At 41.1% G+C, this 26,941-nt stretch overlaps 1 protein-coding gene across 1 annotated transcript; it reads right to left on the minus strand.

Moving 5' to 3' along the window:
* Positions 1-1,394: 1,394 nt before the first annotated feature.
* On the minus strand, positions 1,395-19,115 carry RAB15 (RAB15, member RAS oncogene family). The gene is made up of 7 exons (XM_070957174.1): positions 18,992-19,115; positions 9,771-9,831; positions 6,273-6,333; positions 5,016-5,093; positions 3,789-3,878; positions 3,132-3,197; positions 1,395-2,121 (listed from the first exon to the last, which is right to left on the minus strand). Exons 1-7 carry the CDS (start codon positions 19,113-19,115, stop codon positions 1,963-1,965), a joined length of 639 nt encoding a protein of 212 aa, XP_070813275.1. The 3' UTR covers positions 1,395-1,962.
* Positions 19,116-26,941: the final 7,826 nt, after the last annotated feature.

Consider the following 26,941-nt stretch of genomic DNA (forward strand, 5'->3'; position numbering starts at 1 on the left):
TTCCACTTATTGTAATGGCTTGATACCAGTTCAAATCCATCCAACCCAAGGAAAAAGCTCAAACGAGCTATTTCAAAATAACACTTGTGAGAGCTTTTCAGAGCTTCAAGACCCTCTACCTTTCAGGGGACATTGGAGAGGGGGATTTATGACCTTCCAGGAACCGAACTGTCCCAGGTGACATAAACAGGGATACTTAAAACTCTAGTTCAGTAACCTCTAGAAGAACTCGGGTTCCTTGTTCTTGACTTACTGTATGTCCTGTCAACCAGCATTATTTCCACTGTATGGCATTCTCACTGTTTCTGTCTTTCACTGCTTCCCCCTTTCCTTGCTTCAGCAAAACAGTCAATTCCAATATAGAGAAGAAGGAAAAGAGCAAAAGAATATAGAACATTTCTCATCCAGCTTTTGTTAGAAAGGGACAAGTTTATCTAGCAGCAAATGCCACAATATCCATTTGGAATGGGCTGAACGGCTTTGGCTAAAGTCATATGCTAAAGGCCAAGTAAAGAAGGACTCCCAAACTATAATTCCACATCACCCAAAACCTCCAGTAAACAACTGCTCTTTGTGAAATATCAGTTATGGTCCATTGCTAGTACATATATAAGAGAGGTATCTTAGCAGCTCCATGGTTTTGGCAAGGAACTGCTACCCTGGAACAGGCGGCATATAAGAGTACCAAGCATGCCACCGAATGTGTTAGGCTTCCCCCTACTAAGCAAGTAAATGCCAAGACAAGAGGGCAATGCTGGTGCAACATGCAGAGAGGCTGGTTTTAGTCTGTTGTAACTTAGCATGTTAGTGGCACATGGCAAAAATCTCCCTGCTCTCCGAATGTACTAACTAGATTAAATTTCAAGAGTTTGCAGAGAAAATTCTAAAGAGAAGACATAAATGGGTTTAGAGCAAGCTTTTTACAAGTTAGACCTTGAAAGCAAGAAACGATAAAAGTTCTGATGCACAGATTACAGAATCTGTCCCTTGATCAGAGCTCCAGCAGATTGTGGGGAAATCATTCAAAGGAGGCAATCAAAGCTACGTCTGGACATGTGCCACAGAGAGCGGAATTTCTGCTTCCGCTGGTCCAGAGAGATTAACTTAAATCTATACCTGATTGATTGAGGTCCTCCAAAAAATCCACAGAATGGAAAGCTTCCTGTAAGTTTTGGAGTTGATCACAGGAAAGGGTCTTCCTGATTGCCCTTTAACAGGGGGCTCTAATGTAGTCTAGAATGGAAATCTAGCCTGGGAAGAGGCAAACCTTATTAACAGCTAAAAAGGTGCACATTTACCCATATGGTCCCTTTTATTTAGGGACAGATTCTTCTTATTCCCAGAGCTGCAGCTTAGCAGAACAAGAGGTTCTTTTGTTTGTTTTGTGCCGAGATGAATTTCAGGGAACCCAGTATGAGAAATAAGAAAGCTGCTCCTAAAGCAGCTGGAAAGCCCCAAGCCTGAGTGCAATGCTGCACAAGCATTTGGACAAATCCGGAAATGAGATGGCAAAGCAGGTGGACGAAAAGCCATCTACAGGCCTGCTATAGAGGATGTGGCAGGAGGACAGAGAGACTCCTCCTCCCATTCTTAGGGAGCAGGCCTAGCCCCAAGCAGGTTATCCACAGATATCGGCAAGACTTCAGAGAATCTGGAGTCTGATGGATTATTGGACAAGCCTCGGCCGTGTCTGCTAACCACAGCTCTCCCATGAAGACAGCAGGATCATGTTCTGCATATTGTGAGCCATCTGAAGATATTTGGATCCGGGGAGTTTGAGGGCAACAGAAACCACCTATCAAGGAAAAACACCAGAAAATGCAAAGAGGATCCCACAGGGCAGATGGCGGGCAAACTGGCAACCAAAGACAAGAGGGATAGAGTACAGCGAGTCAGCCCTCTCTAAGTGGCAACTTTTCTACCTGCACTGGGGGTGTGGGGGAAAAGGACGCTGGGAGCCTTTCAACACCAGCAGGTTTTGGGAGAATGCTCTGAGCCCTCTGGCTTGCTTGCTTCTTCTTCCAGCTCGACCACATTCAGTTCATCAGCTGCGTAAGTGCGGAGTCCTTCCAGCTCTTTCTTGTGAGCCTGCAGGACCAGCTCTGTCAGACGGGTGAAAGACTGAAAAAGAGGAGCAACCAAGAGGTTTTTTTTAAAAAAAAATATTTATTATTCAATGTTTATCCTGCCTTTATTACTTTATAGGTAACTCAAGACAGTGAACATACCTAATATTTCTTTCTCCTCCTGTTTTTTCTACCTGAATCCTTTGAATTGGGTTGGGTTGAGAGAGTGACTGGCCCAAAGTCACCCAGTTGCCTATGGTAGAACTAGAACTCATGGTCTTCTGGTTTCTTGTCCAAACTGGCTCACATAATTATGGTTATAAAGGTAAAAGTAAAGGTTTCCCCTGTCCAGTCATGTCCAACTCTAGGGGGCAGTGCTTATCTCTGTTTCTTGGCCGAGGGAGCCAGTGTTGTCCAAAGACATTTCCGTGGCCGAGGTGCACAGAAAATTGTTACCTTCCCACCAAAGTGGTACCTATTTATCTACTTGCATTTGCATGCTTTCGAATTGCTGGTGGGCAGGACCTGGGGCAGGTAATGAGAGCTCATCCCGTCATACGGCGCACAGATCTCAACCGTGGTCTGTCAGCTTTCCAGTTGATAAACTCAGCATCTTTAATCACTGAGTCCTCGTCCCTCCCAATTATGGTTTAAATTATGATCCCTGTGAATGTTTAGAAATAAATGAATGGGCTATTTAAGCTAGGTAGCACTAAGTCATCTATTTGAGTAGCCATTTTAGACAATTCAAACATACTTAAGAGTACCTTCTTCATACTGTATATATTAATATACTGTAATATATTATACATGTATTTTGTCTTTTCTTCCCCAACAGGAAAGAGAAAGAAAGAAAGGAAGGAAGAAAGGAAGAAAGGAAAGAAGGAAGAAAGAGAGAGAGAGAGAGAGAGAGAGAGAGAGAGAAAGAAATAAGTGGAAGACAAAGTTCTCTTGGTTTCCATTAAATTTTAGTGATCTGGAAAACCCTATCTTAGATTGAAGTGCAAAGATGACAACTGACCTGGAAGCCCCTCATCTGAGTTATTCCATCCCCAAAATTCTTACCTCTTTGATGTTCAAGTTGGTACAGGCACTTGTTTCATAGAAATCCATGCCATATTCCTTAGCTAGCTGAAAGACAATTGACGTATAAACCCAATGAGGGCTAGTATATTTTTCTATTACTATCTTCAAATCCACCTTTCCAACTCTATTTCACCTCCAAATCTAAAAAAGCTACTTATAGAAGACAAGAACAGTATTGTCCAACAGCTTGTAGTATATGTTACTTATGTATGGTTAGGACACTGGTTGACCAAGATCTTAGATATTGACCTCAATTCATTTTTAATAAAACAATGATCTGCCCAATTTAGAACAAAATCTATAGGAGATTTATATAGAAAAGATAGCAGGTTCCCGATTTCATTTCTACAGGCTTGTGTATCATGCTGTTAAATTGCTTTTCATTACTTTTATTCAATAGTTCTCACCCACACAAAATATACCCACATATGTATGTATGATGACAGCTTCACATAGAAACTGTGAAAAAAAGATTCCTTACATGCTAACTTTTCATGAGGATGAAAGTTCTTTTGTATAGAATGTTGTTTAGTGCCATGAGCTGCTTGGACTGATGCAGCTCAGCTGAGAGGCTAGTCCATCACCCCAATAAATACCTGGTTTCTATAACTGGACCCACCCGCCTATGATTTTTACCTGGAGGCCTTGCTCTCGGCCCACCTGCCTCTTCTGCTCTTCATCTGCTTTATTCCCAATGAGGATCTTCTGGACACCATCTGGAGCATACTGCAAAGGATATGAGGGTCTTTAGTCCTTTCATATCTCCATAGCTAAGTAAGAACTGAGTTGAAAAGTCTTGCTCGTTTTTATCTATTACCATTCTTGTGCTTTGCATATAGAGGAGAAAAATCACTTTTATTTCTTGGGATTAAAAGAGCACCATCTGATAATATTCTTCATCTCATAAGCACCTCAACTTGTCTTGGAAGCAATGGGCTTCAAAGACCCAGAATATAACAGAGCCTCCAGAAAGTTAACCAAATGCATGAGACTCCACATTTAATTCCCTGCATTGCGTCACACAGAGTTTCCTTCATCCCAAACTGATTAAATTTTCCCTTAAATTCACTCAGAAGGCAGCAAATTATTTCCGTGAAGGGTGAGCAGAACATAAAAGGTCTCCCAAGTTATCCTCTACACCAGGGGTCTCCAACCTTGGCAACTTTAAGACTTGTGGACTTCAACTCCCAGAATTCTGGAAGTTGAAGGCCACAAGTCTTAAAGTTACCAAGGTTGGAGACCCCTGATCTTGACTACACTGATTTGGTACACAGGGTGAGAATTATGTGGCCAATCCTGAGGCAAAATGGAAAATATATTACCAACTATGCTTGTACACCTCTGAGAAAGATTTCTTCAATGAAAAGTCAGAGAACATCCTTCTGTGCAGAAACAGTCAGACATTCCTTGATTTACGACCGGTCACTTAGCACTCCCCCCAAAGGTCATGTGACCACATTGCATGTGCTCAACACCCAGGCTGCATTTACAGCTATTTGCAGTGTCTTATAGTCATGTGATCACGTTTTACGGTGGCTTTGCCAAAACCCACTTGCATTTACTTATGGGTTTTGGCAAAGTGGCCCCATAGTGAGCCACTGGTTTGCTAAATGACCACACTTTTTGCTTTATGATTGTGGTATCTACTTTACAACTGCAATGTTTGCTTAATGACAGCTGCAGAAAAGTTCATAAAATTGGATCAGTCACTTGGGTGATCTGATTTTATGATCATCATGAGTTACGACCATGGTGGCAGGATTCCTTGCGGTTGTAACTTGAGGATTACCTGCATAGCCATTTGGCCACAACATCCCCCAGCAAACCTCACCCAGTAAACAGCCAAGAAATGTTTCTGCTTACTTCGTCCACATCGCTGGCCCATTTCATTATGTGCTGATATGAGCGCTCACTGCTAATGTCGTAAACCAAAAATATCCCCTGCAAAGAGAGTACCAGGTAAGGGAGCAAAAGAAATGTGAGCATCACACACAGTGAAAAGGAAAAGAGGCCTTTACTCAGAGGAAAACAAATTTACTATTAGGTCACACCCTAATCTTAGAAAAGGAGCACAGGAAAGCATTTGGGGAATGATACATTAATATAGATGGTAATGGAGCCGGTTTGAGGCAGAGGGTTAGGAACCAGGAGACACTGAGTTCTAGTCCCATTTTAGGCATGAAATCAGCTGGGTGACTTAGAGAAATCACCAGTGGTGAAATGCATTTTTTTTTACTACTGGTTCTGCAGGTGTGGCTTGGTGGGCATGGTGTGGTGGGTGTGGCTGGGGAAGGATATTGCAAAATCTCCATTCCCACCCCACTCTGGGGCCAGCCAGAGGTGGTATTTGCCGGTTCCCGGAACTACTCAAAATTTCCGCTACCGGTTCCCTAGAACCAGTCAGAACTTGCTGGATTTCACCTTTGGAAATCACTCTTAGTCCTAGGAACAAAGCAAGAGCAAACCATTTCTGAAAATCTTGTCAAGAAAACTGCAGGGACTAGCCCAGGTAATTGTCAAGAGTCAACACTGACACAAAGACGTGTGTGCACACATACACATGCACTTAATATTGCCTGCTGTCCTTTCAATAGATTAGAATAAATTGCAGGAAAATACTTATCTAGGGACTGGATAGGATAGCCAAATGGTCATTGATGCATACTGAATTTCTCAAGCACATCTCCCAAACCTTCCCTACAGCCTCTCAGCCTTTCTCCTAAAATTATACATGATATTAGCTTGGGGTGAAGAAAAATATAAACTAGTCAGGCTGGCTACAGAAATCCCCAGAGCCTTTTGTGAGACTACTTTGGCACTCCAGCGACATCACTATTGAGGGGAAGGAAAAAGTCGTAGAACTGTAAGGCAGACAGAGGTGAGTTTCCAGCAAAGCTGATTATTGTCATAAGGAAATGTAGTAATCCCCAGTCCATGCAATCAAGTTATTCTCTATGCATTTTTTTTAATAAAATAAATGCATTTTTGTTAGGGAATATAATAAAGTAATAAACAGAGAAATTATACTGCAATCTACAATGTACAGATTACAATGTGATACTGTAGTTTTTTCCACAGACTACGAAATTTCATCTCTACTTTTAGCCAAAAATATCATACCTGGGCACGTCTGTAGTACTGTTTAGTGATTGTTTGGTATCGTTCCTGGCCTGCAGTGTCCCTGGAACAGAAGCAGATGCTATTATGGTGAGTGGAAACCTCACTTTTCATGGGTAACACAATTTATGGCATGAAGTCAATTCCAGCATCCTACTGATAGAAAGCTCAATCTCAAAACTTCCCACAGATTTCAGGAAGAAAAGCACAGCAGCTCAACAAAGTTAGGAATAATTTATTCTGTTGTTTTATGTATGGCATTTGTACGCTGTTCCAAGCCACTGTTCAAGAAGAATTAAAAAGGAGAAGATTTATAACATCAATAAAAGCATTAAAATACTTAAGCGTTGCTTATACACCTAGTAGGGGCCAAATTATAAAGATGCTGAAATTTCTGAAACTCTGAGATAATGGGGGTTGGTTCCCTATCTGAAGGAAGCAATCGTGTGGAAGAAGGTTAATTTCAGAGATGTCATTGTACGGCATGTTTTAAAACACCAGGGAACAAAGGGAGAGAAAACTGAAAGGAAGCAACAGATGGAAAGCATGTTATCTTGACAAAGCTTTATGAATGCATCCTGTTTATCCACTTCAAACTCTTCTCAAAAGTAGCACATCTGTTTGCGTGCAGCTTTGCAGAACTTTTTTGTTTTCAGATTCTAAAAGATAAATGTCCCTGAGAAACCAACTGGATTGAAAAGTTATCTATAAGTACATACGGTAGATAGGCAATGGGGTTGGTCCAAGGACTGGATCAACCTGGATGTCAATGTTGGACAAGGTTGGTGTACACTTGGAGGCCACCAGACAGAGGGAGAGGGAGGGATATTCAGACTGCCAGAGTAGCTTGAAAAAACAGGCAGAAGGAGTTAGTTTGACCACTCTTGCTTTAAGTCTGCTTGAAATGCTGGTGATCTAAGCTTTAATGTTAAAATATTAATAGCCAGAATTTTATTCATTTATTTAAATTTATATACTGTAGCCACTCATCTCAAATATATGACTCTGGGAGACTCACAGCAATTTATAAAGAATGTAAAAAACAAAACCAATACAAAAACCATAGGATGATTTAATGGTGGCACAAGGACAATGGAGAGGAACTGAAATGAAAGTACCAATAAGCAAATAAACAAAACCAGCCAATGCCAAACTTCTGCATATTGTGTCAGATACATTTGGTGATTATTTCAGAATAGATTGACACTTCTATGCATGCTTTTTAGGGAATAGGGGGGTTTAATTTTCTGGATAAACATGCTTTCTAATTGTACTTTAAGAATTTTGTTGTTGTTAGTTGAGAAGTTGTGTCCAACCCATCGCCACCCCATGGACAACGTTCCTCCAGGCTTTCCTGTCCTCTACCACCCTCTGGAGTCCATTTAAGCTCATGGCTACTGCTTCAGTGACTCCATCTAGCCACCGTGTTCTCTGCCGTCCCCTTCTTCTTTTGCCCTCAATCTTTCCCAGCATTAGGCTCTTCTCCAGTGAGTCCTTCCTTCTCATTAGGTGGCCAAAGTATTTGAGTTTCATCTTCAGGACCTGGCCTTCTAAAGAGCAGTCAGGGTTGATCTCCTCTAGGACTGACCGGTTTGATTGCCTTGCAGTCCAAGGGATTCTCAGGAGTCTTCTCCAGCACCACAGTTCAAAGGTCTCAATTCTTTGGCGCTCAGCCTTTCTTATGGCCCAACTTTCAGACCCATGCATTGCAACTGGGAAAACCATAGCCTTGACTATATGCACTTTTGTTGGCAGGGTGATGTCTCTGCTTTTTAGTATGCTGTCTAGATTGTACTGTAAGAATAGACACTTTTAAATACCTCCTATTTACCACGTATTGCCCATCCATGGGAAAAAAGGCTAATGGATAGATGCAGCACAAAGGACTGAGGGTCATATGAATGCAATTTTTTTTTTTTTTAATTTGATTTATATGCCGCCCTTCTCCGGAGACTCAGGGCGGCTTACAATGCGTTAAGCAATAGCCTTCATTCTTTTGTATATTTTATACAAAGTCAGCTTATTGCCCCCACAAACTGGGTCCTCATTATATTATTATTAAATTATATTCATTAGCCATTCTAATTTTGCCAACAGGGTCACATGGATAAATGTATACTATTGACATCATATCCATAAAAATGTTTAACATATCTACGGGTAATTATGGAAGTCCTTGCCTTCATTGCATATACACAAAAAGGAAGAGAGTGACATTGGTTAAATAGATAACTGGACCAAACAGCAATGTGAACCATCAGCCTGCTTGTTTTCCCACCTGTTTCTCTGAATTGTGTGAAATTAGAAATCAGACAGATTTCCAACTGTATTTGTTCTTCATTCAAGGCCAAGCTCATTTACTTGCACTGCAGAATGAAGACAGTAAAGGGCAGTGGAAGAGTCCAAACAGCTGCTATGTACTGATTATCTTTCTGCTTTTACAGCCTTTCTTATATCTGATCTGGACTCTGGCCCAAAATTGGCCACAACTAATATTTTTACAAGGTGTGACTTCCCAGTCAATGCATCTGAGAACATACTGTACACAGGGTAGATTTCAGGTTTCAGTTTGGGAAGCATGTGAGACTTGGCTGCCCCCTGCTGGGTAGATTTAAATGTATTCCTCTTAAAAACAATCTATAAAATAAATACCCCCTTTCATGCCATAAATGAACAATGAGGCATCCGTGTTCCATTTTAACAGGGCATTACTCATTGCATCTTCTCTTTAAGCTGTCAATATCTGCAATTTGCACTAGGAAAAAGGCACAGCCAAGGTCCAATGTGCCGCCAAGTGATCAAAGGATTAATATTCCTCAATCCCATGGTCAGATCTCCTTTTGTATCCCTCAGAGTGAATGGAAGATAGAAGGGAAGCTGAAGAGAATCATAATCCCAGATGAAGGGAGAGAACTGGGCAAGGAAGAAGTGCAGTAAGACCTGCCTGTCTCATCAGCTTTGGCTCTGGCCTAATCCAGCACAGACTTTCAATCCCAGTATTGTGCTATCCACTGCCAAAGAATTGATCTTCCAACCCTACACAAATGAATTGCTGAGCTCACACCATAAACACACAGTAAAAGCATGGTGATATCAACTGTGTCATGAAGCCAAAGTGGAAATAATGGGAATGATGTGTTTTAAGTTAATTGCATCATGACATGCAGCTCATCAGCTGCACAATGATGTCATGACATGTGTGCTTCACTGCAGATACTCATGCCTAACTCCAAGCAACATCTGAGCTTCACTCAACCTCTTTACCTGAAGATGTTCAACATAGAATATTAATTCCTGCTACTAATAATTTAAAAAGCTTGTGATTAGCAAAGTGTTTTAATACTTGTATATGTTTATGTTTACTTTCTAATTACCCTTTAAATTAGATTACATTCTCTGTCAATTTATACTGAAATGTGTAACTTGTCTAAAATCTCTCACTTAATCCATAACAAAGAAGAAAATAACAACAAAGAAAAACTTAATACCCGTATTACTTACCAGATCTGGATTCGGACCTTAATTCCATCTACATCTATAGTCTTCATTTTAAAATCAACTCCTATGAACAACAAAATAAAATCACATGAAGTGCAAATAGTATTCCTTGCAATTATCCAATATATTGCTGTATGAAATTAAATTATGCAGAGATATATGTCAAGTCTGTGAGTTTGTCAAGCTCTACAAGTCTGGCAAACTCAGGATCAAAAACTACTTGGATTTCCAAAAAAATCTTCATTGCCAGTAGGGTAAAGTAACAAAAGCTTAAAAGCTTGTTAAAGCAATTCCCCAAATCAACTTTTACTTAATATAATCAAGACAGAGTTATGCTCTGTCAGGCCAAAGCCCAAAGACAACACAGTGAAATCCAATTGAATCCAATTCCTTATTTGCTTACACCTAAAATAGATAGTCCTCAATTTACAACCATTCATTTAGTGACTGCTCAAAGTTACAATGGCACTGCAAAAAAAAAAAAAAAAAGACTTATGACCATGTTTCACATTTATGACTTGCAGCATCCCCATTGCCATGTGATCAGTATTCGGACAGTTACAACTGGCATGTATTTATGATGGTTGCAAAGTCCTATGTAATCACCTTTTGTGACCTTCTGACAAGCAAAGTCAATAGGGAAGCCATATTCACTTAACAACTGTGTTACTAACTTAACAACTGTAGTGATTCACTTAACAACCGTGGCAAGAAAGGTTGTATAGTGGGGTAAAACTCACTTAACAACTGCCTGGTTTAGCAATGTGGTACTGGTGACCATGGTGGAATGAAGAACCAACAAATGAATTGGCTTAATTCCTCTCTGGACAAGGAGAGGCCTCGGGATCATCCACAAGTGCTCATGCAGTAATTCGCCACAAGGAGACTGTAAGATAACAGTCTTCAGTGGGTTAGACTCTGGGAGCTGAGGGATCACCATCTTTGCTCAAACTGCAGTTGGCACTTTTAAAAGAACGCTGGATTTACATGCTCCCTTTCTTAATCACTTCTGGAAATTGCTTGTTTTTTCTTTTTTTTATATGGTATTAAGAAACTTCAAAATGGCAAGTTTCACTATACCGGGTAGTTTCCTTCAATCCTTGGCAACAGAAATCTTTTTTGGTGGATTTTGTATATCACAAGAGTGATATACAAAAAGATATTACACTGCATTTATAATGTTTTAATAATTAAAAATAATGTTCAACTGTTTGGAATCCCCACCATATATCTGCCATCAGTACAATCAAGTGGTTCAGAAGTACTTCGCGAGAAAAATCTTGCACTCTTCTGTACATAATAGAATTCCTTATGCTGCTAGGCTCGAAATTCTCTGTTTGAATAACTTAGAACTATGTCACTTGCGGTCAGACCTAAGTATTGCATACAAAATTATACGTAGTAATGTTTTGCCTTCAAATGACTTTTTCTGTTTTAATCGCAATAATACGTGCACAAACAACTGCTTTAAACTCAATGTAAATCGTTCTAAACTTGACTGTAAAAAATATGATTTCTGTAATAGAGTTGTCAAAGTCTGAAATACCCTCCCTGAGGGTATTTGTCTTAGCTACAAATTTTCAGTTTCAGTCACAAATTGACTTCCGTGGACCTTACTTCATATTTAAGTGGTCAGTAGAGGGGGCTTGCATAAGTACATTAACGTGCCTATCGTCCCTGTCGTTATATTTTTATTTTCTTATTCTTGTTCTCATTTTTGTTTGACAAATTCCAATAAATAAAATAAATTATAAATATAAATAAATATACAAATAACAAATCAAGAGTGACTTGGATAACTCTCCATATTTCCTGTTCTGTAAGACATTCCAGTTTTCTCTATATTTGTTTTCTTTTCACAAACACCCATTGCTTGAGCAATTGACCTACTTGTATATAAGACTAACTCCATGCTGTATTTACACTCAGACATACAGTTTAAGTCAACATTGAGATGATGCAATCTAGTCTTTTTCTTTTAAAATTCTTCCTAGTTACAACACACAGGCCAATCTATTCTTGGTCTTATCTGTGAGCATTCCATAAAACCTCAGCAGCAGAGCCAATAATTCATTTCAGTCAGCTAAAGATGAAATTCTCATATGTAGTATTTGCTGTTAAAACATTGAACCTTATGTTATGTTTCAAGGGCTTCATTTGGCATTGATTCTATCAATCTCAGTCAAAGAACTTGAGTCCCACAAGTAACAGAAAGGCACGAAAATGTTAAGTGTCTTAACATTCTCCTAAGGGACAACTCACAAATACAAACAAGTAATATGAAGAAAATAATAATGGATAGTGCAGAAATTCAATTGCTGTTCCCTCTCTGTCTCTAAATTGTTAAGCATATAAACCAGCAGAATATAAATCTCCCCTATTGAATTTTTACCTGGCAGGCAGTCACCCAGGAAAAGATAAATTCTCAATAAACCTTTACGGATTGCTCAAAACTGCCCTACAGGTTGAGAAAGGACAACTGGGTTGCTATTTCAGGCATGTTGCCAAACTCTCCTGAGGCCTGCATCTCCTTTTGCTTCTAGTGCAAAATGTAGAAGTGTAGGGATCCTGAAGGAAAGGAACTTTGATTGTAACCCTTTAAACAGCCTTCATGCTAGCTGTAGCATAAGAAAATGTATAGAAGTTAAAATCCAGAAACAGGACCATAATGCAGCAAGACTTTAACATTTTAAGTAGAGAAGGACACTGGGTCACGAGTGCTTTGCCAGGCTTAATTATGAAATGTCCAATTAAAGTGGTAAAATCTCTGGAAGCCTTTACAGCATTAAATTAGAAGGACTGATGGTGTCACTTGGGTGAAGTCATTTCTGGTAACTATCATTTATTTATTTAGCCACCCATCCAGGGCCGGATTTAGATGAAAAGAAGCCTTAGGCTATTCCACTTATGAGGTCCTTTCACCTATAGTGAAAGTGTAATTTTAATTTTGCTAACAATTTGAATGTAGGCCCCTCTTGATCTTGAGGCCCTAGGCTGAAGCCTAGTTAGCCTATAGGAAAATCCGGCCCTGCACCCATCTCATCCAAGTGATTCCGGGTGGCTTACAATTCTAAAACTATGAAAGAATTAAAACAATTAAAAAGAACAAATCAATAAAAACATCTAAAGAATTTACCTACCATTTTAACTTTGATAACTAGGCATCGAATGAAAAAAATCAATAGACTTCAATTTACTGTAAGATGACTAGTTTGGTTGATTTGGCTAAATAACAGGCAACATTAGAAGAGAATATTTGTAGCTCAGGGTTGAACTGTGGTGCTCAGTGAGGCCCCAATAGCTACATTCTTCAGAAGAATTTTCTGATTGAAGATTAAATATATTGTGTTAAGAAATCATACAGTCTTTTGATGGCGACTCACAAATCGCATTAGATTCACTAGGAACAAAGTGTTTTGTACTCCAAAACTCTTATTTTGTAAACTTTCCATAGTTGCCCAAATTTCGTTATTTTCATTATCAGGACACAAGTGAGGATTCTGGTCTTACATCCCTGAGGGGGAGAACAAGGACATTTTGTAAATGGCTCATTGTGGAAGAAATTGTTATCTGCAAGAATGGAAAGTTCTTATTGCAAAGGTATTCATACTTATAGCTACCTGGCCAAAGTCATCTGTGATCAGTTTTGCATTCTAACCAGTCCTTGGAGCAGAACAGGCTTTTCAAGACAGGCAACATGTTTGTAATTTTACCCCCTGTGATTCTGTTAATCTTCCATCTCAGCAATTCAAGAAAATAGAAAAGCGGGGCCTAAAAGTCTAGCCTGGAAATAATCTCTGCTTTTTCAGATGAAAAAAACCCTGCACTATATATGGTTTCCCCGCCCCCCCAATGGAGATACCCATTCCCAAGCTGGAGCAAATGGACTGAGTTTCAACTCTTGTAATGCTGATCCAATTATATTGGACTATTCTAGCTCCATTATGGCAGGGGTCCCCAGCCCCTGGACCACAACTTGTTCAGAACAGAGCCACGGCCTGTTCAGAGCCAGGCTGCAGAAATGGCAGGTGAGCACATGCATGCACGCAGCTCCATTTGCGCAAGTGACAGGCATGCTTGCCTGCTTGGTCATGAAAATGAAGCAGTGCATGGGCACCCACTCTCCCACTGCTTGTGTGGAACCATCCCCACTCTCCCGCCCGCCTGCCGGTCCACAAAGCTGGAAAGGTTGGGGACCGCTGCATTATGGGAGCTATGGAGCACATTATCACCTGACCTAGAGGTCATCAGCATTAGGATGCTACTACATGGAGAAGGCTTCTCAATGTAAGAAAAAATGTGGATAGCATTATGAACAATCTGGCAAGAGTTCATTTTGCTGCAAGCCTACAAAAGCAGTATCAAAGTACATTTTTCCATCCTGGTTAAATAGCTTTTTAAAAAAGAGAACAATGAATGAGTCAAGACTCCACACATATCAGAATGTCTCATGGCAGTTTAAGGACAATTATTATGGTATCATTATTTTTGCAGACCACAGTCTATCATGAGAGGAAGTGGCACATTTATTACTGCTATTGCTATAAAAATTTACAATAGCAGCTTAGAAAAATCCTTGGTGAATTTAGAATGACATCTACCATGGCACAGAAGATTCTACAAAATATTATTATTTCTATGCAACATTAGGGGGGAAAATATCTTACAAGTAAATAAATAAATAACACTTAATTATCATTACGTGTTGTACCTTATGATTCTTGATGAACGTATATTTTCTTTTATGTACACTGAGAGCATATGCACCAAGACAAATTCCTTGTGTGTCCAATCACACTTGGCCAAAATAAAATTCTAATTCTAAGAAATAAAGAAAGACAAAGTAGCCATAATTGTTTCTAAGCAAGAGGCGAAAACAGGTAACTAAACCACTGTCATAGTTGTAAAAGTTTCTGATTAACGACTGGCATGACCAATAAAGTTGGTTTTTTCAATATAAGATTGGCACTTAATTCATATCAATTTTCTTCTCTGCAGATGCAGGTTGTGATATACCCTCATGGCTAACATACTTTTTTCCAAGAAAGTCATTAGACCAAGGTCACATATGCCTCATGAATGGGGAAATTTCCAAATATGTTTACAATTCTATCTTGTACAATTACAATCTAATTCTATCAAATGTAGTTTTTGTCCTAGTCTATCATCTAAGTTTTAGTAACCTATCTCAAATTCAAGGCAAAATGTGGCCTTTGATTATGAAAACTTTCTGTATTTCATCAGTAGACTTTTAGTGACTTTATTCTCTAAACTCATACTTCTTTCACTGCAATTCTGGATTATATCTAAAGGAAGTAGAGATAAATTAGGATACAAATAGATATTTCTGATGGTGGAAGTAGAATATACTGGGGATTCTGTATGGCATTTGGGACAACACACCATTAATATGAGTGCATGTATGGGTAAGAGAGATTGATTTAGCATTTGATAGGGCTGGGTTTCACATCAGTGAATAGTGGATGGGTGGCAGATGAAGTGAGGGGTGACGGGTGATCATTGCCACAGAAATGTGGCCCTGTAAATAATTGGAGAGGAATGAGGTAGCACTGGATAAGAGCATTTGAAAGAAGGGACGGGAAGGGAAGGGAAGGGAAGGGAAGGGAAGGGAAGGGAAGAGAGAAGAGGAAGTGGAAGGAAGAAATAGCCTGCGTGATGGTGTCAGAAAACTGAAAATACAAACAAGGACCAATGGAAAGGAAGAATTCCAGCATTGCCATGACCTCATCTAGTGTGAGATCTTGAAACTGTAGATGCCATTGTGGAGTTGTTTCATGAAAAGTCAATAGCAAGAGATTGGGCTTGATGAGTCGAACTATGAAAGGCTAGAAGGCTTCTATGTCAATCTACTGTGAAAGGAGAATCAGTAGGATTGGTGAATGCAGGCCAGCAAAAGTAGAAAATAAACAGAGAAGGCTCTCAACTGTAGACACATAAGAGCAGAAGGACACTCAGGAGGCCACTGATATCTGAGGTCGTTGTCTTTCTCTCCCACTTTAATTGGTTGGTCTGCCAAGAAGCTTGTGCTGCTGATCTGTTTCTGTGCCATAACACAAGAGAAAGAGACTTAAGGCTATTTCATAGGTGAAAAACACACAGCAGGGAAGTTGGACAACCCACCCACACCCCAATATACAATGGCATAAAAGGAAAAGAGATTCCGCCCATACCAGGAGCCCTAGCTGAACTGGGAAAACAGTAGGTGCCTCCATGCTCCATCACTTACAAGCCAGATTCATGTTCTCTCTGGCAGATTTGTGCAACTGAGAGAGTGTACCTGGATTGGGAGATAGCTAAGTATTAGCCATCAATCAACTTTTCAAAGAGCTGGTCCTCCCATTTCTCAATTTAGCAGCTTAGACAAATCTCCAACCTATATTTGGTTTTTTTTTGGGGGGGGGGTGTAATTGGAGAACCTCGTACAGCTTCAATTTTATAGGGTTCTGGAAGAAATGGATTCCTGGATTATTCGCTAATGAATTTTAAGCCCAAATCTAGGATGGAAACAGAACAGAACAGAATAGAAGCACTGCACACCAAAACAACTAGACACAAGAACAGTTTTTTCCCGAATGCCATCACTCTGCTAAACAAATAATTCCCTCAACACTGTCAAACTATTCACATTAGGCTGCATTACTATTGCTATTGGTCTTCTCATTGTTCCTATCGCCCATCTCCTCCTACTTGTGACTACTTGTGACTGCATCTCCTCCTACTTGTGACTGCATGTTGCTTGTTTCCTTGCTATTTATATTGATATTGTTTCCTAGTATGATTTGATTGCTTATTTGTACCCTATGACTATCATTAAGTGTTGTACCTATGATTCTTGACGAATGTATCTTTTCTTTCATGTACTCCGAGAGCATATGCACCAAGACAAATTCCTTTTGTGTCCAATCACACTTGGCCAATAAAGAATTCTATATCTCTTTTAGCATCCGATTGTAGGAAGAGTTTGGATTTTAAAGTAATAAATTGACTTTTCTTGATACAAGAAAAGAGTGATGAAAAATGCTGCTCTATTTTGCTTGGAGATATGTATTTAAGCTCAATGTCTATATACATTTCTAAATACATACATACATTTATACATACTAAGGATTATAACAATCACTCATTGTCTCTTGCCACACAGTCTTTAACTTCCCTGTCCCTTACAGAGCTTAAAAAAATGACAGATTGTAATGCTGAGCATCTTGGCAATAGAAAACTTTGACTGTATTCTGCTATGCCCTGAACATGCCAGATATAAGATTCAGGTTCCTTCTAAATATTTAATTGCAGAAGCTATGACAATTCCTACCAACTATGCAGCCAGGAAACACATCCAAAGCTTCTGAAGTTAATGGTTGCCTATATCCAGCACTTATGACCAAGCAAAAGACTTATTCAAAGGAAGTTCCTTGGCTTCCTTTGGTCCAAAGCTCCATTAGAAGTCTCACAAACCAGAACTATCTACATCAGGGGTCTCCAACCACTGGGCCACGGCCCGTTCAAAACTAGGCCGCACAAGTGGTGAGTGTGCATGGCCAAACCTTCATTTGTGCGAGTGGCAGGCGCACATGGCTGCTGCTTGCACAAATGTAGCTGTAAGTGCATGCATCTGTTGCTCGCATGGAACCATCCCCTCCCCCCCCCACCCAGCCGGACCGCCAAGCTGGAAAGTTTGGGAATGCTGATCTAGATGAATCATCTAGTGTCTGAAGATTTTAACTAGAACACTACAATCACTGTTATCTTTAGATGTGATTGCTAGTACCATGTTTTCCCGAAAATAAGACCCTGTCTTATATTTTTCTTGAACCCTGAAATAAGCACTTGGCCTTTTTGCCATGTGCTCAAAAGCCCGATTGGGCTTATTATCAGGGGATGTCTTATTTTGGGGGAAACAGGGTAGAGCCGTCCATTACTTCATACCTCCGTCACTATGTTATCATGTTGAGAAAAGATGGAAGCACAGGAGTCTCACGTGCCAAACCAGCTACTACTCACAGACTTCCAATGACGGCTAATCAACCAAAATCATTATTCCTCACACTTTCCAGTGACTTCTACGGATATGTCTGTGAACACTTTCGACAACCGCCATGAGAGGCCAACCAGCAGCATTCAGACCTCTGACAGGAGCTATCTGTCCCTTTCCTGGAACTTTTCTGCTTCAGAGAGAAAAAGAAGGCTATCAGAAAGGCAGAAAATACCATCACTTGTAGCTCTCACCTCATACAGTTTCCTTCCTCTCTGGTTCATATAGGTCAACCTTCCACCCGCCCCCAACAAAACAGCCCTGAGGAAATGTAGTCTTCAACAGAGCAGGGGCTCCTGCCCCTCCCCCCCCATGGATTCAAGTAGGCAGTCTTTTCAGAAAAACCACCCAAAAACTCTTGAAAAGGGGGACATCTTTCCCCCTTTCACCATAACCATCCCAATGAAAGTCAATAAGCAAATAGCTATTTTCTGTTGCTTGGTTTCTCTAACCCCCCCTCCCCCTTCCACATCTGACTCATGGATGTATGCCTTCCTCATGCTTTTACAACACTGACGTCGCGTTTTATTTTCACCTTAGAGGTGAGCTGGCATTACTGCATCCAAGAGGAGCAGTACCAGCAGCCGCCCGCAACTCAAGATCCAGGACGCTGATTGACTTAAAAACGGACTCTCTGCAATTGAAGGCACCCCTAAGCAGGCCCGGCATGGAAGCAGCATCGAACAGGTATAATCGGAACCTCAGGCACCGGGAAAGGATCGGGGGACGGGTTGGCTTGTTGTTTTTTCACTCTCCTAAAAGTGGCAGGAGGCTCTGCCTTCTGGTGCCGGATTCCCAGGTTTGAAGTCTCCCCCCCCCCCCACCACCTTCCCCGTTCCAGATTATGAGAAGCGGCGGTGCAGATACACTCGCGGCTTAACCCTCGCCGAAGGCGCAGTGGCTTGCCGTGCGATGCCCCCCCCCCACGCCTGCCCGCCCCTTATGAGATCCCTAGAAGAATGGATAAGGTCCAGCCTCAATCATCGCCCGTCATCTAAAGAAGGCATATTGCACGGTGAATAAGCGGCCCAGGCACCCTCCCGCTCAGCCCTCCGGATGCCTTTGTCTGCTGTTTCCAGCTGAACGGAGGTGGCGGAGAGGCTACCGAGTCCCGTCCAGCCGGGATCCCCCCCCCACCCCACTTCTTTCCTTCCCCCGCCGCGCCGCCCAATACCGATGGTGGAGATGTGCGAAGGGTGGAACTCGTTGTCGGTGAAGCGGCACAACAAGCAGGTCTTGCCCACGCCGGAGTCCCCGATGAGCAGCAGGCGAAAGAGCACGTCGTATTGCTTGGCCATGGCGGGGCGGGGGTGGGGAGGGGGGGGCGGCCGGTCGGGCTTCAGCCCCGCGCTGCGCCGGCTGCCATCCCCGCCGAGCGCCTCCCGCTCCCGGCGTCTCTTGGTCTGGGGCGGCGGTAGCCCCAGAGGCGAGCGGGAAAGCAGGCGCTGCAGGAAGCGGGGAGGAGAGGGGGAGGGGGAGGAGGGGAGAGAGCACGAGCAATAGCGCCTCTTCGATCACTTAGGATCCACTAGGAGGAAATCCAAAGAACGGGGGAAATCGGTGGCGCCGCCGGCAGAAAAACCACCTCTCCTCCAAACGGGGCTCTCGGGGAGGAGTGGAAGGCAGCTTACAGCAGCTGCTGCTGCTCCTATTGGAGAGTGGAGGTGACACAAGAACCCACGCAGGGAGCGCTTCGGGCGCGCGGAACCGAGACCCCCCCCCCCCAATCGCCTCCCCTCCCGCGCACCCGGCTTCGAGATCCGGCGATTTGCCCCGCGTGCTGACGACCAGCAAAAAAAGGCGGGGAATGGAGGGAGGTGGAGGCTGAGAACCTTCAAGTGGGCGGAGTTTTATGCCTCATTGGAGATTCTCATTCTCAAATTGAAAACGGCCAGAGAGGGTAACGGTGGCTGTATCTCAAGGCAACAGGGCTATGTTTTTTTTCCCCTTGAGGAAGAAGAAGAAGAAGACGTTTCACTTCTCATACAAGAAGCTTCATCAGTTCTGGATGGGGGGAAGGGAGGGAAGGATTAGTTCTGACAACATCTTGTGGGGGGGGGAGTGTTTGGAAGGATTATATTTCTTTGCAATCATCTGGTCGTTCACACGTTCTCTGAGAGCCATTGAATTGAAGCCACTTGGGAATTTATCTGTGCCAACGAAAATGGTACAATATGTAACGACCACTATTATCTCAGTCAACACATACTGTTGTAGTCAAGCCGAAGTTTGGTCCTTTTGGGCAAAACAACTTTTTAGAAAAAGGAAAAGCGCTAAGCAGGTTGCTTAAAAACATGTGTGGTAAAGCAGGGTTGGGGAGGTTGTTTGTTTTTTGCTAGAAGGTGGTTAAGACTTTGCTTGAAATCCATTAACTTGGCCACTGTGGGAAATACAAACTTCTATTTGGTAGACTCAATTCCATTTAATAGATTATGATCATATTGTCTATGCAGCAAGTGCTGATTAACAATTGCTCAAAACATTAAGGCTTGATATTAATATTCTGACATATGTATTATTTTTAGATAATGTCAACGGGGATTTGTTGTCCCTGATCTAAAACTGGTTACTGGAACATATTATAATGCAGCACACCAGGCACTCTGCTGTTTCTGTCAGCGTAATAACCACCCTCAGAACAACTGTAGTTTTTTTTATATATGCACATAAAACTTTATGGTCAGGTACATGCAATTACAGGATTATATCATGATATAATGGCAAAGTGTTGGATTGACAAATAGATTGGGTTCATGACCAGCTTAACTATGGTTGGATAAACCAAAATTAGCTATCTTCTCACAACATGCTAAGGCAAAGTCAAACCATGTTATTACTTGGCATGCTATATGAACTTAGTCACTATCTCTCAGCCTACCTCAACTGATTATCTGATATAATTATAAAAGGAAAAATGAGTGGGAGAGACGAGCTTGCTACCTTGGGCTTCTGGAAGACTGGCAAGATATAAACTAAGTGTATAAAATATTTATTTAAGGATCTCAAGTGAGGGCACCTAAAACTACCTAGCTGGTTTTACTATGTCAAGCTTTCTTTAGGCATTTTGTCAGAGTAGAGAGCAATTACATTTAAGTGTCCCCTTCTAGAAAGTAACCTGAATTACTTCCCTTCATATTTATTTATTCCTCTTTAAAATAAACAGGTTCATATGCTTACTCTCATTACAACAAACTTGGAGCAATTTACATTCTTAATTCTAGTAACAAGATTGAAAGAATATACAATCAGATAGTACAGGTAGTTGTCAATTTACAACCATTCATTTAGTGACCATTTGAAATTATAATGGCACTGAAAAAAGTGGTTTATGACTGTTTTTCACAGTTACAATCATTGCAACATCCCTATGGCCACATGATCAAAAAGATGCTTGCTAACTACCATGTATTTATTACTTTTGCAGTGTTCTGGCATCATGAGATCACATTTTGTGACCTTCTGACAAGCAATGTCAATGGGGAAGCCAGATTCCCTTAACCATATTTCTAACTTAACAATTGCAGTGATTCACTTAACTATGTCACGAAAGGTCGTAAAATGGGGCAAAACTCACTTAACAACTTTATTGCTTAGCACAATTTTGAGCTCAACTATGATTGTAAGTTGAGGAGTACCAGTATAACAAATTGGTTCCCACCCAAATAACAAAATAGTAATCCAAATAAAAATAATTCTCTTCTTTCAGGAAGAAAACAGCATAGCTGTTTTCCCTTAAAAGCAACATTTTAACATTATTTAAAAGGCCAAAGGGTTTGGTGGCAACCTAAATTTGTGGAGGTTGTTCCAAAGAAAATAGTAGTGGCGGGGATGACCAGCCCTTGTGGCCCTTGCAGATGATGTTCCTTGGGTACAGGGAGATTTTTCTTCAAGAGTAAATGGTCCCACAGATACCCACGTCCTGAACCATTTAGGTCTTCAAAAGTAACACCTTGAATTACATCTGAAAATTTGTTATGTTACACATAACAAATGTGAGCCATGGTGGTGCAGTGGTTATAATACAGTACTGCAGGCTACTTCTGCTAACTGCCGGCTGTCTGCCATTTGAATCTCATCAGGCTCAAGGTTGACTCAGCCTTCCATCCTTCTGAGTTGGTAAAATGAGGACCCAGATTGTTGGGGGCAATATGCTGACTCTGTAAACCGCTTAGAGAGGGCTGTAAAGCACTGTGAAGCGGCATAGAAGTCTAAATGCTATTGCTAAATGCTAACTGCAGCAGTTAAAGTATAAGTAATCCTCAAATTACGATCACAATTGAGCCCAAAATTTCTGTTGCGTAGCAAGATGGTTGTTACGTCAGTTTTGCCCATTTCATGATCTTTCTTGTCACTGTTATTATGTGAATCACTACAGTCGTTAAATTAGTAATATACCGTAGTTGTTAAGTGAATCTGCCTTTCCCATTGACTTTGCCTGTCAGAAGATGATGACATGATCCTGGGTCATCATAAGTATGAATCAGTTGCCAAGCATCTAAATTCTAATTACATGACCATGTGATGCTGCAATGGTTGTAAATGTGGAAAATGGTCATAAGTCATCTTTTGCAATTTCGTTCAGTGACTTACAAACAAACTAGCTGAAAACTACCTGTAGTGGGCAAATAGTGTCTCTAACTACTTCAGCTGCAGATATCTCTACCATATTTAGCCTCTGGGTGTTCAAGGGACGTTCCAATAGAGCACATTGCAATTGTCCAAATAAGAGGTGACCAAGTCATGAGTGATAGTGAGGATTGCCTTCTAGACTCACAAAGGCTGTAACTGATACACAATACTTCCTAGCTTCTATTGACACCATTCTTCAAAATTGGACTGATAATACACAGGGACCTCCAAATCAGTTCTACATGGAGAAGGCCAATCCTGTCCACAAATCCTGAACCCAAAACTTATCAATTTGATTGGGACAGAGATTAAATCTGTTCTTCAGTCTTGAAGGACTGGGATAGAATATTAGCATCTATTTGCCCCAGAAATATAATTGTTTGGGGTGGGTGGGCAAGGGCCTGGTGGCTCAGCAGACTGATAGCATTGTGATTAACACCAGCTGTCTGCAATTACTGTAAGTTCAAATCTCACCAGGCTCAAGGTTGACTCAGCCTTCCATCCTTTCTAAGGTAGGTAAATTGAGGACCCAGTTTGTGGGGGCAATAAGATGACTTTGTATAAATATACAAAAGTATGAAGGCTATTGCTTAACGCATTGTAAGCCACCCTGAGTCTCCGGAGAAGGGCAGCATATAAATCAAATTAAAAAAAAAAAAGGGTGCCTTTGAGTCAGTCTTGACTTCTGATGACTACATAGCTAAGTCTTTCTTGGCATCATTGCCTTTAATCTGAGGTGAGAGAGCATGACTGGCCCAAAGAGACACAGCTTGTTTCCATGCTTAGGGCAGGACTTGAACTTCCCTTGCTTAGTTCAGTGCTTTAATCACTAGGTCAAACTGGCTATTCTTAAACATGCAAGTGTTAAATAATAAAGACAAGAAAGAGTGTTGAGCAGAGTGCCCTTGGTCTTGACTTCTCTCTGCTCCTCTTCCTCTGCAACCAGAACTGATACTTCAGAAAAGAGAACCACAATAAAACAATCCTTGAAAGTGGTTCAGAAAGATATGACTTTCACTATCTTGATCTAAGGAATGGATTCATACAACATGCTAAATCAAAATCAAGTCAAATTGTTACAGAGTGTTTATAAATTAACTTAGTCATTGTTTTGTTCTGAAAGTGCTGAATACCACAATCTACATTGGAAGATTGTGGCACTTATGATGTTATCTAGTTTGGGTAATGAAACGTCTGGAAGAAAACAAGCTCAGAGAGCACCAAGAGCCCCTCATGTCAACTCTGACCTACAAATATTCTCCCTTATTAGTAATTTTTTAAAATTAAGACTCTTCAACACTTAACAAATGTTACACATTTTGCTCTATCATAGAGCAAGTTGAACAATAGACCCATAATTCTCAGTCCGAAAAGTGCTTTTTTTCAAAAGTGCCAAAGGCAGCTTTTTTCAAAAGGCATCTGAACTTTCATTGTTTTTCCTTGAAGACATTTCACTTCTCAGTATATATAATTCTCAGTATATAATTTATGAGCATAAGAGCTGTAAATTAAATGCCACACAAGTAAATCTACATGTTACCAGTGTACAATGCAAGCAACTAAACACTGTAGCAATCCTTAAATAAGAGTAGACAACTGATCCGTAACTCTGAATATGCAGGTAGGGTCTACAGTATACACAATATAATTCTGGGGAATTATATTGTGAAATAAGCCCCTTTCAAATGGTGCTTATTTATAACTAAGCATGCTTATACTGTAAATCACAATAATTACAACAGGACCAGTGTAAGGACTTCCATTCTGGATAAGAAACTCCTTAATCACACAGAGGTATGCTCCTCCTTTTATCTAACTAACTTGTGTTGTTGCTATGGTAAATTTCTGTGATAGTAATCTCACTTCCATTGCAAACAGGAGATGCTCAGTATATATAGACCTTATGTATCTTCTGGATCATCATTTAACATTGTCTCTGCACCATGACAGAGGAAATTTAGAGACAACCAGTTCATTGTGATTCATGGGCTGCTAAACAAGACATCCCATTCGTACAAGGCTATTTTGTTATTTCTGAAACACATCAGACTGATAAAGATTAATCAGAGTGGGTAAAAATATACAATAAAAAAAGTTTGCATTTTGGGATAGCAAGAAATCTCAACCTGTATTAAGAGGATCTATTTGGTATGATGCCATGGAACTTGAATTTAACTTACTTTTCTTGTTTATGTGGAAATTCTACATTATTTGAGTTATTTGTTGAAAAGGGGTGTAGAAGTGACATTTAACATCTGAAGACTCCCATCTGACACTGCTAAATAAATCCACACATAAACCCTAAAACAGCTTTCACTGTTTTCCAAATACCTTTCATTACCTAGTCCAGGCATATCAAACACATGGCCGTGGGCCAGTTATGGCCCACACAGGCCACGCCCACCCTGGCCCTGCAAGGGCAAATACATCATGATATGGCCCGCGATGCAGTTGGGTTTGACACCCCTGACCTAGTCAAATAGTCATCTTTGTCGAAAGATGTACTAACTGAAATAAATCACAATTCTGATTTACTTCCTACATCATTTCCTCAGATTGTAGACCATCTAATTTATAGGCTCAGTACTATGTATTGCCAAAATTCTATAGATTTTAAAATTATACATGAAAACACTCATAATACTGAGGTTAGCATTGGTGAAAATATCCTACTTTGATTTTGAAAAACCAATCCTACTATGCCAAATGATGTTAGAGTTAAATTTAGATGTGATAAAAATCATCGTATGATTGGTTTGCATATCCCATTCACATATAATGGATGGAACTTTTTTCACATTGAATAAAGTAAGGAGAATTTCGATTGTTATCAATATGTCACAGTAAGGTAATCATGAGTCTTCTGCAGCAAAAACGACTCATGTGATATCTTAACGTCTTACAAATTTATTACCTCACTCCACATACCTCAGATCCCTTCATCATTTCAGTGATATTTCCTATCAAGATTCCTTAATGCCTTCAACAATGGCAGAGCTTCTAATGTTCTTGAAAAGTTCTCAAACATTCATAGAAATATTCAGAGATGTGTCTACCTTGAAAATAGCCCATCTTGAACTGTATAGCAGTCAAACATCAGTTGATCACAGGAAATATTTTATGACATTTGTATTATGTTATTAAATGCTTTATTATTTCACAGGATATTCATAGATCTCTGATTTTTGGATGAATTCTGTAAACTAGCCCATTTGAAGTTCTAGTGTTCAAAGAGTTATGCCCTTTGAGGCACCATTTTGCCCAATTAAAAGTTGTAAAAAATTGCATAGGTGTGATTATGAAATCAGTGGCTGTGGCAGCATTTTATTTTATTTATTTATTTTCAATTTATATACCGCCCTTCTCCCTGAGGACTCAGGGCGGTGCACAGCCAGAATTAAAAACATGAAATACAAATATTAAAAACAATTAAAATCTATATAAATTTGGCCCAAAAATTTAAAAAACCACAAACCAATTAAACATTTAAAAAATTTAAAAAATTTCTTCCTAAGCCAGTCCGGCTTGCTGGAAAAAGTGGGTTTTAAGGGCATGGCGGAAGGCACTGAGGTCTTGGATTCTCCTTATCTCTGGGGGCAACTGATTCCAGAGGGTAGGTGCCCCCACAGAGAAGGCTCTCCCCCTGGGGGTCACCAGCCTAAATTGTTTGGCTGATGGCACCCTGAGGCGGCCCTCTCTGTGGCAGCGCACAGGTCGATGGGAGGTCGTCGGTAGCAGCAGGCAGTCTTGAAGATAGCTAGGCCCTATGCCATGGAGCGCTTTAAAGGTGATAACCAACACCTTGAAGCGCACCCGGAAGACCACCGGGAGCCAGTGCAGCTCGCGCAGGAGCGGTGTTACATGGGAGCGCCATGCTGCTCCCATCACTACCCGCGCTGCTGCGTTCTGGACCAGCTGGAGCCTCCGGGTGCCCCTCAAGGGGAGCCCCATGTAGAGAGCATTGCAGTAGTCAAGGCGAGAGGTGACGAGGGCATGAGTGACTGTGCACAGGGAATCCCGATCAAGAAAGGGCCGCAACTGGTGAATCAGGTGAACCTGATAAAAGGTCCCCCTGGTTACAGCCGTCAGATGTTCCTCCAAGGACAGCTGCATACCCAGATTGCGAGCCCTTTCTGTGGGGGCCAAGGACTCACCCCCAATAGTCAGTGATGGAGTCAACTGACTATATCGGGATGCCGGGAGCTACAGCCACTCAGTCTTGGAAGGGTTGAGCTTGAGCCTGTTCCTCCCCATCCAGATCCGTACAGCCTCCAGGCACTGAGACATCACTTCAAGGGCATCATTGGGGTGGCCTGGGGTGGAGATGTACAGCTGGGTGTCATCAGCGTACTGATGGTATCTCACCCGAAGCCACGGATGATCTCGCCCAGCAGCTTCACATAAATGTTGAACAGAAGGGGCGAGAGGACCGATCCCTGCGGCACTCCACAGACGAGAGGCCTCGAGGTTGACCTCTGCCCCCCTGCCAACACAA

The sequence above is a fragment of the Pituophis catenifer genome, unplaced genomic scaffold, assembly GCF_029215685.1.
Source record: "Pituophis catenifer annectens isolate HBS135680 unplaced genomic scaffold, rPitCat1.0.hap2 SCAF_1, whole genome shotgun sequence".
Classification (NCBI taxonomy): Eukaryota; Metazoa; Chordata; class Lepidosauria; order Squamata; family Colubridae; genus Pituophis; species Pituophis catenifer.

What these genes read in the sequence shown, in the direction of transcription:
- RAB15 (XM_070957174.1), bottom strand. Translation starts at nt 19,115, where the DNA reads ATGGCCAAGCAATACGACGTGCTCTTTCGCCTGCTGCTCATCGGGGAC. An exon ending in TTCGCACATCTCCACCATCG is followed by an intron (nt 9,832 to 18,991) that starts GTATTGGGCGGC and finishes TGTTGTTCATAG; the next exon opens with GAGTTGATTTTAAAATGAAG. An exon ending in GCCGAGAGCAAGGCCTCCAG is followed by an intron (nt 3,198 to 3,788) that starts GTAAAAATCATA and finishes ATTGTCTTTCAG; the next exon opens with CTAGCTAAGGAATATGGCAT.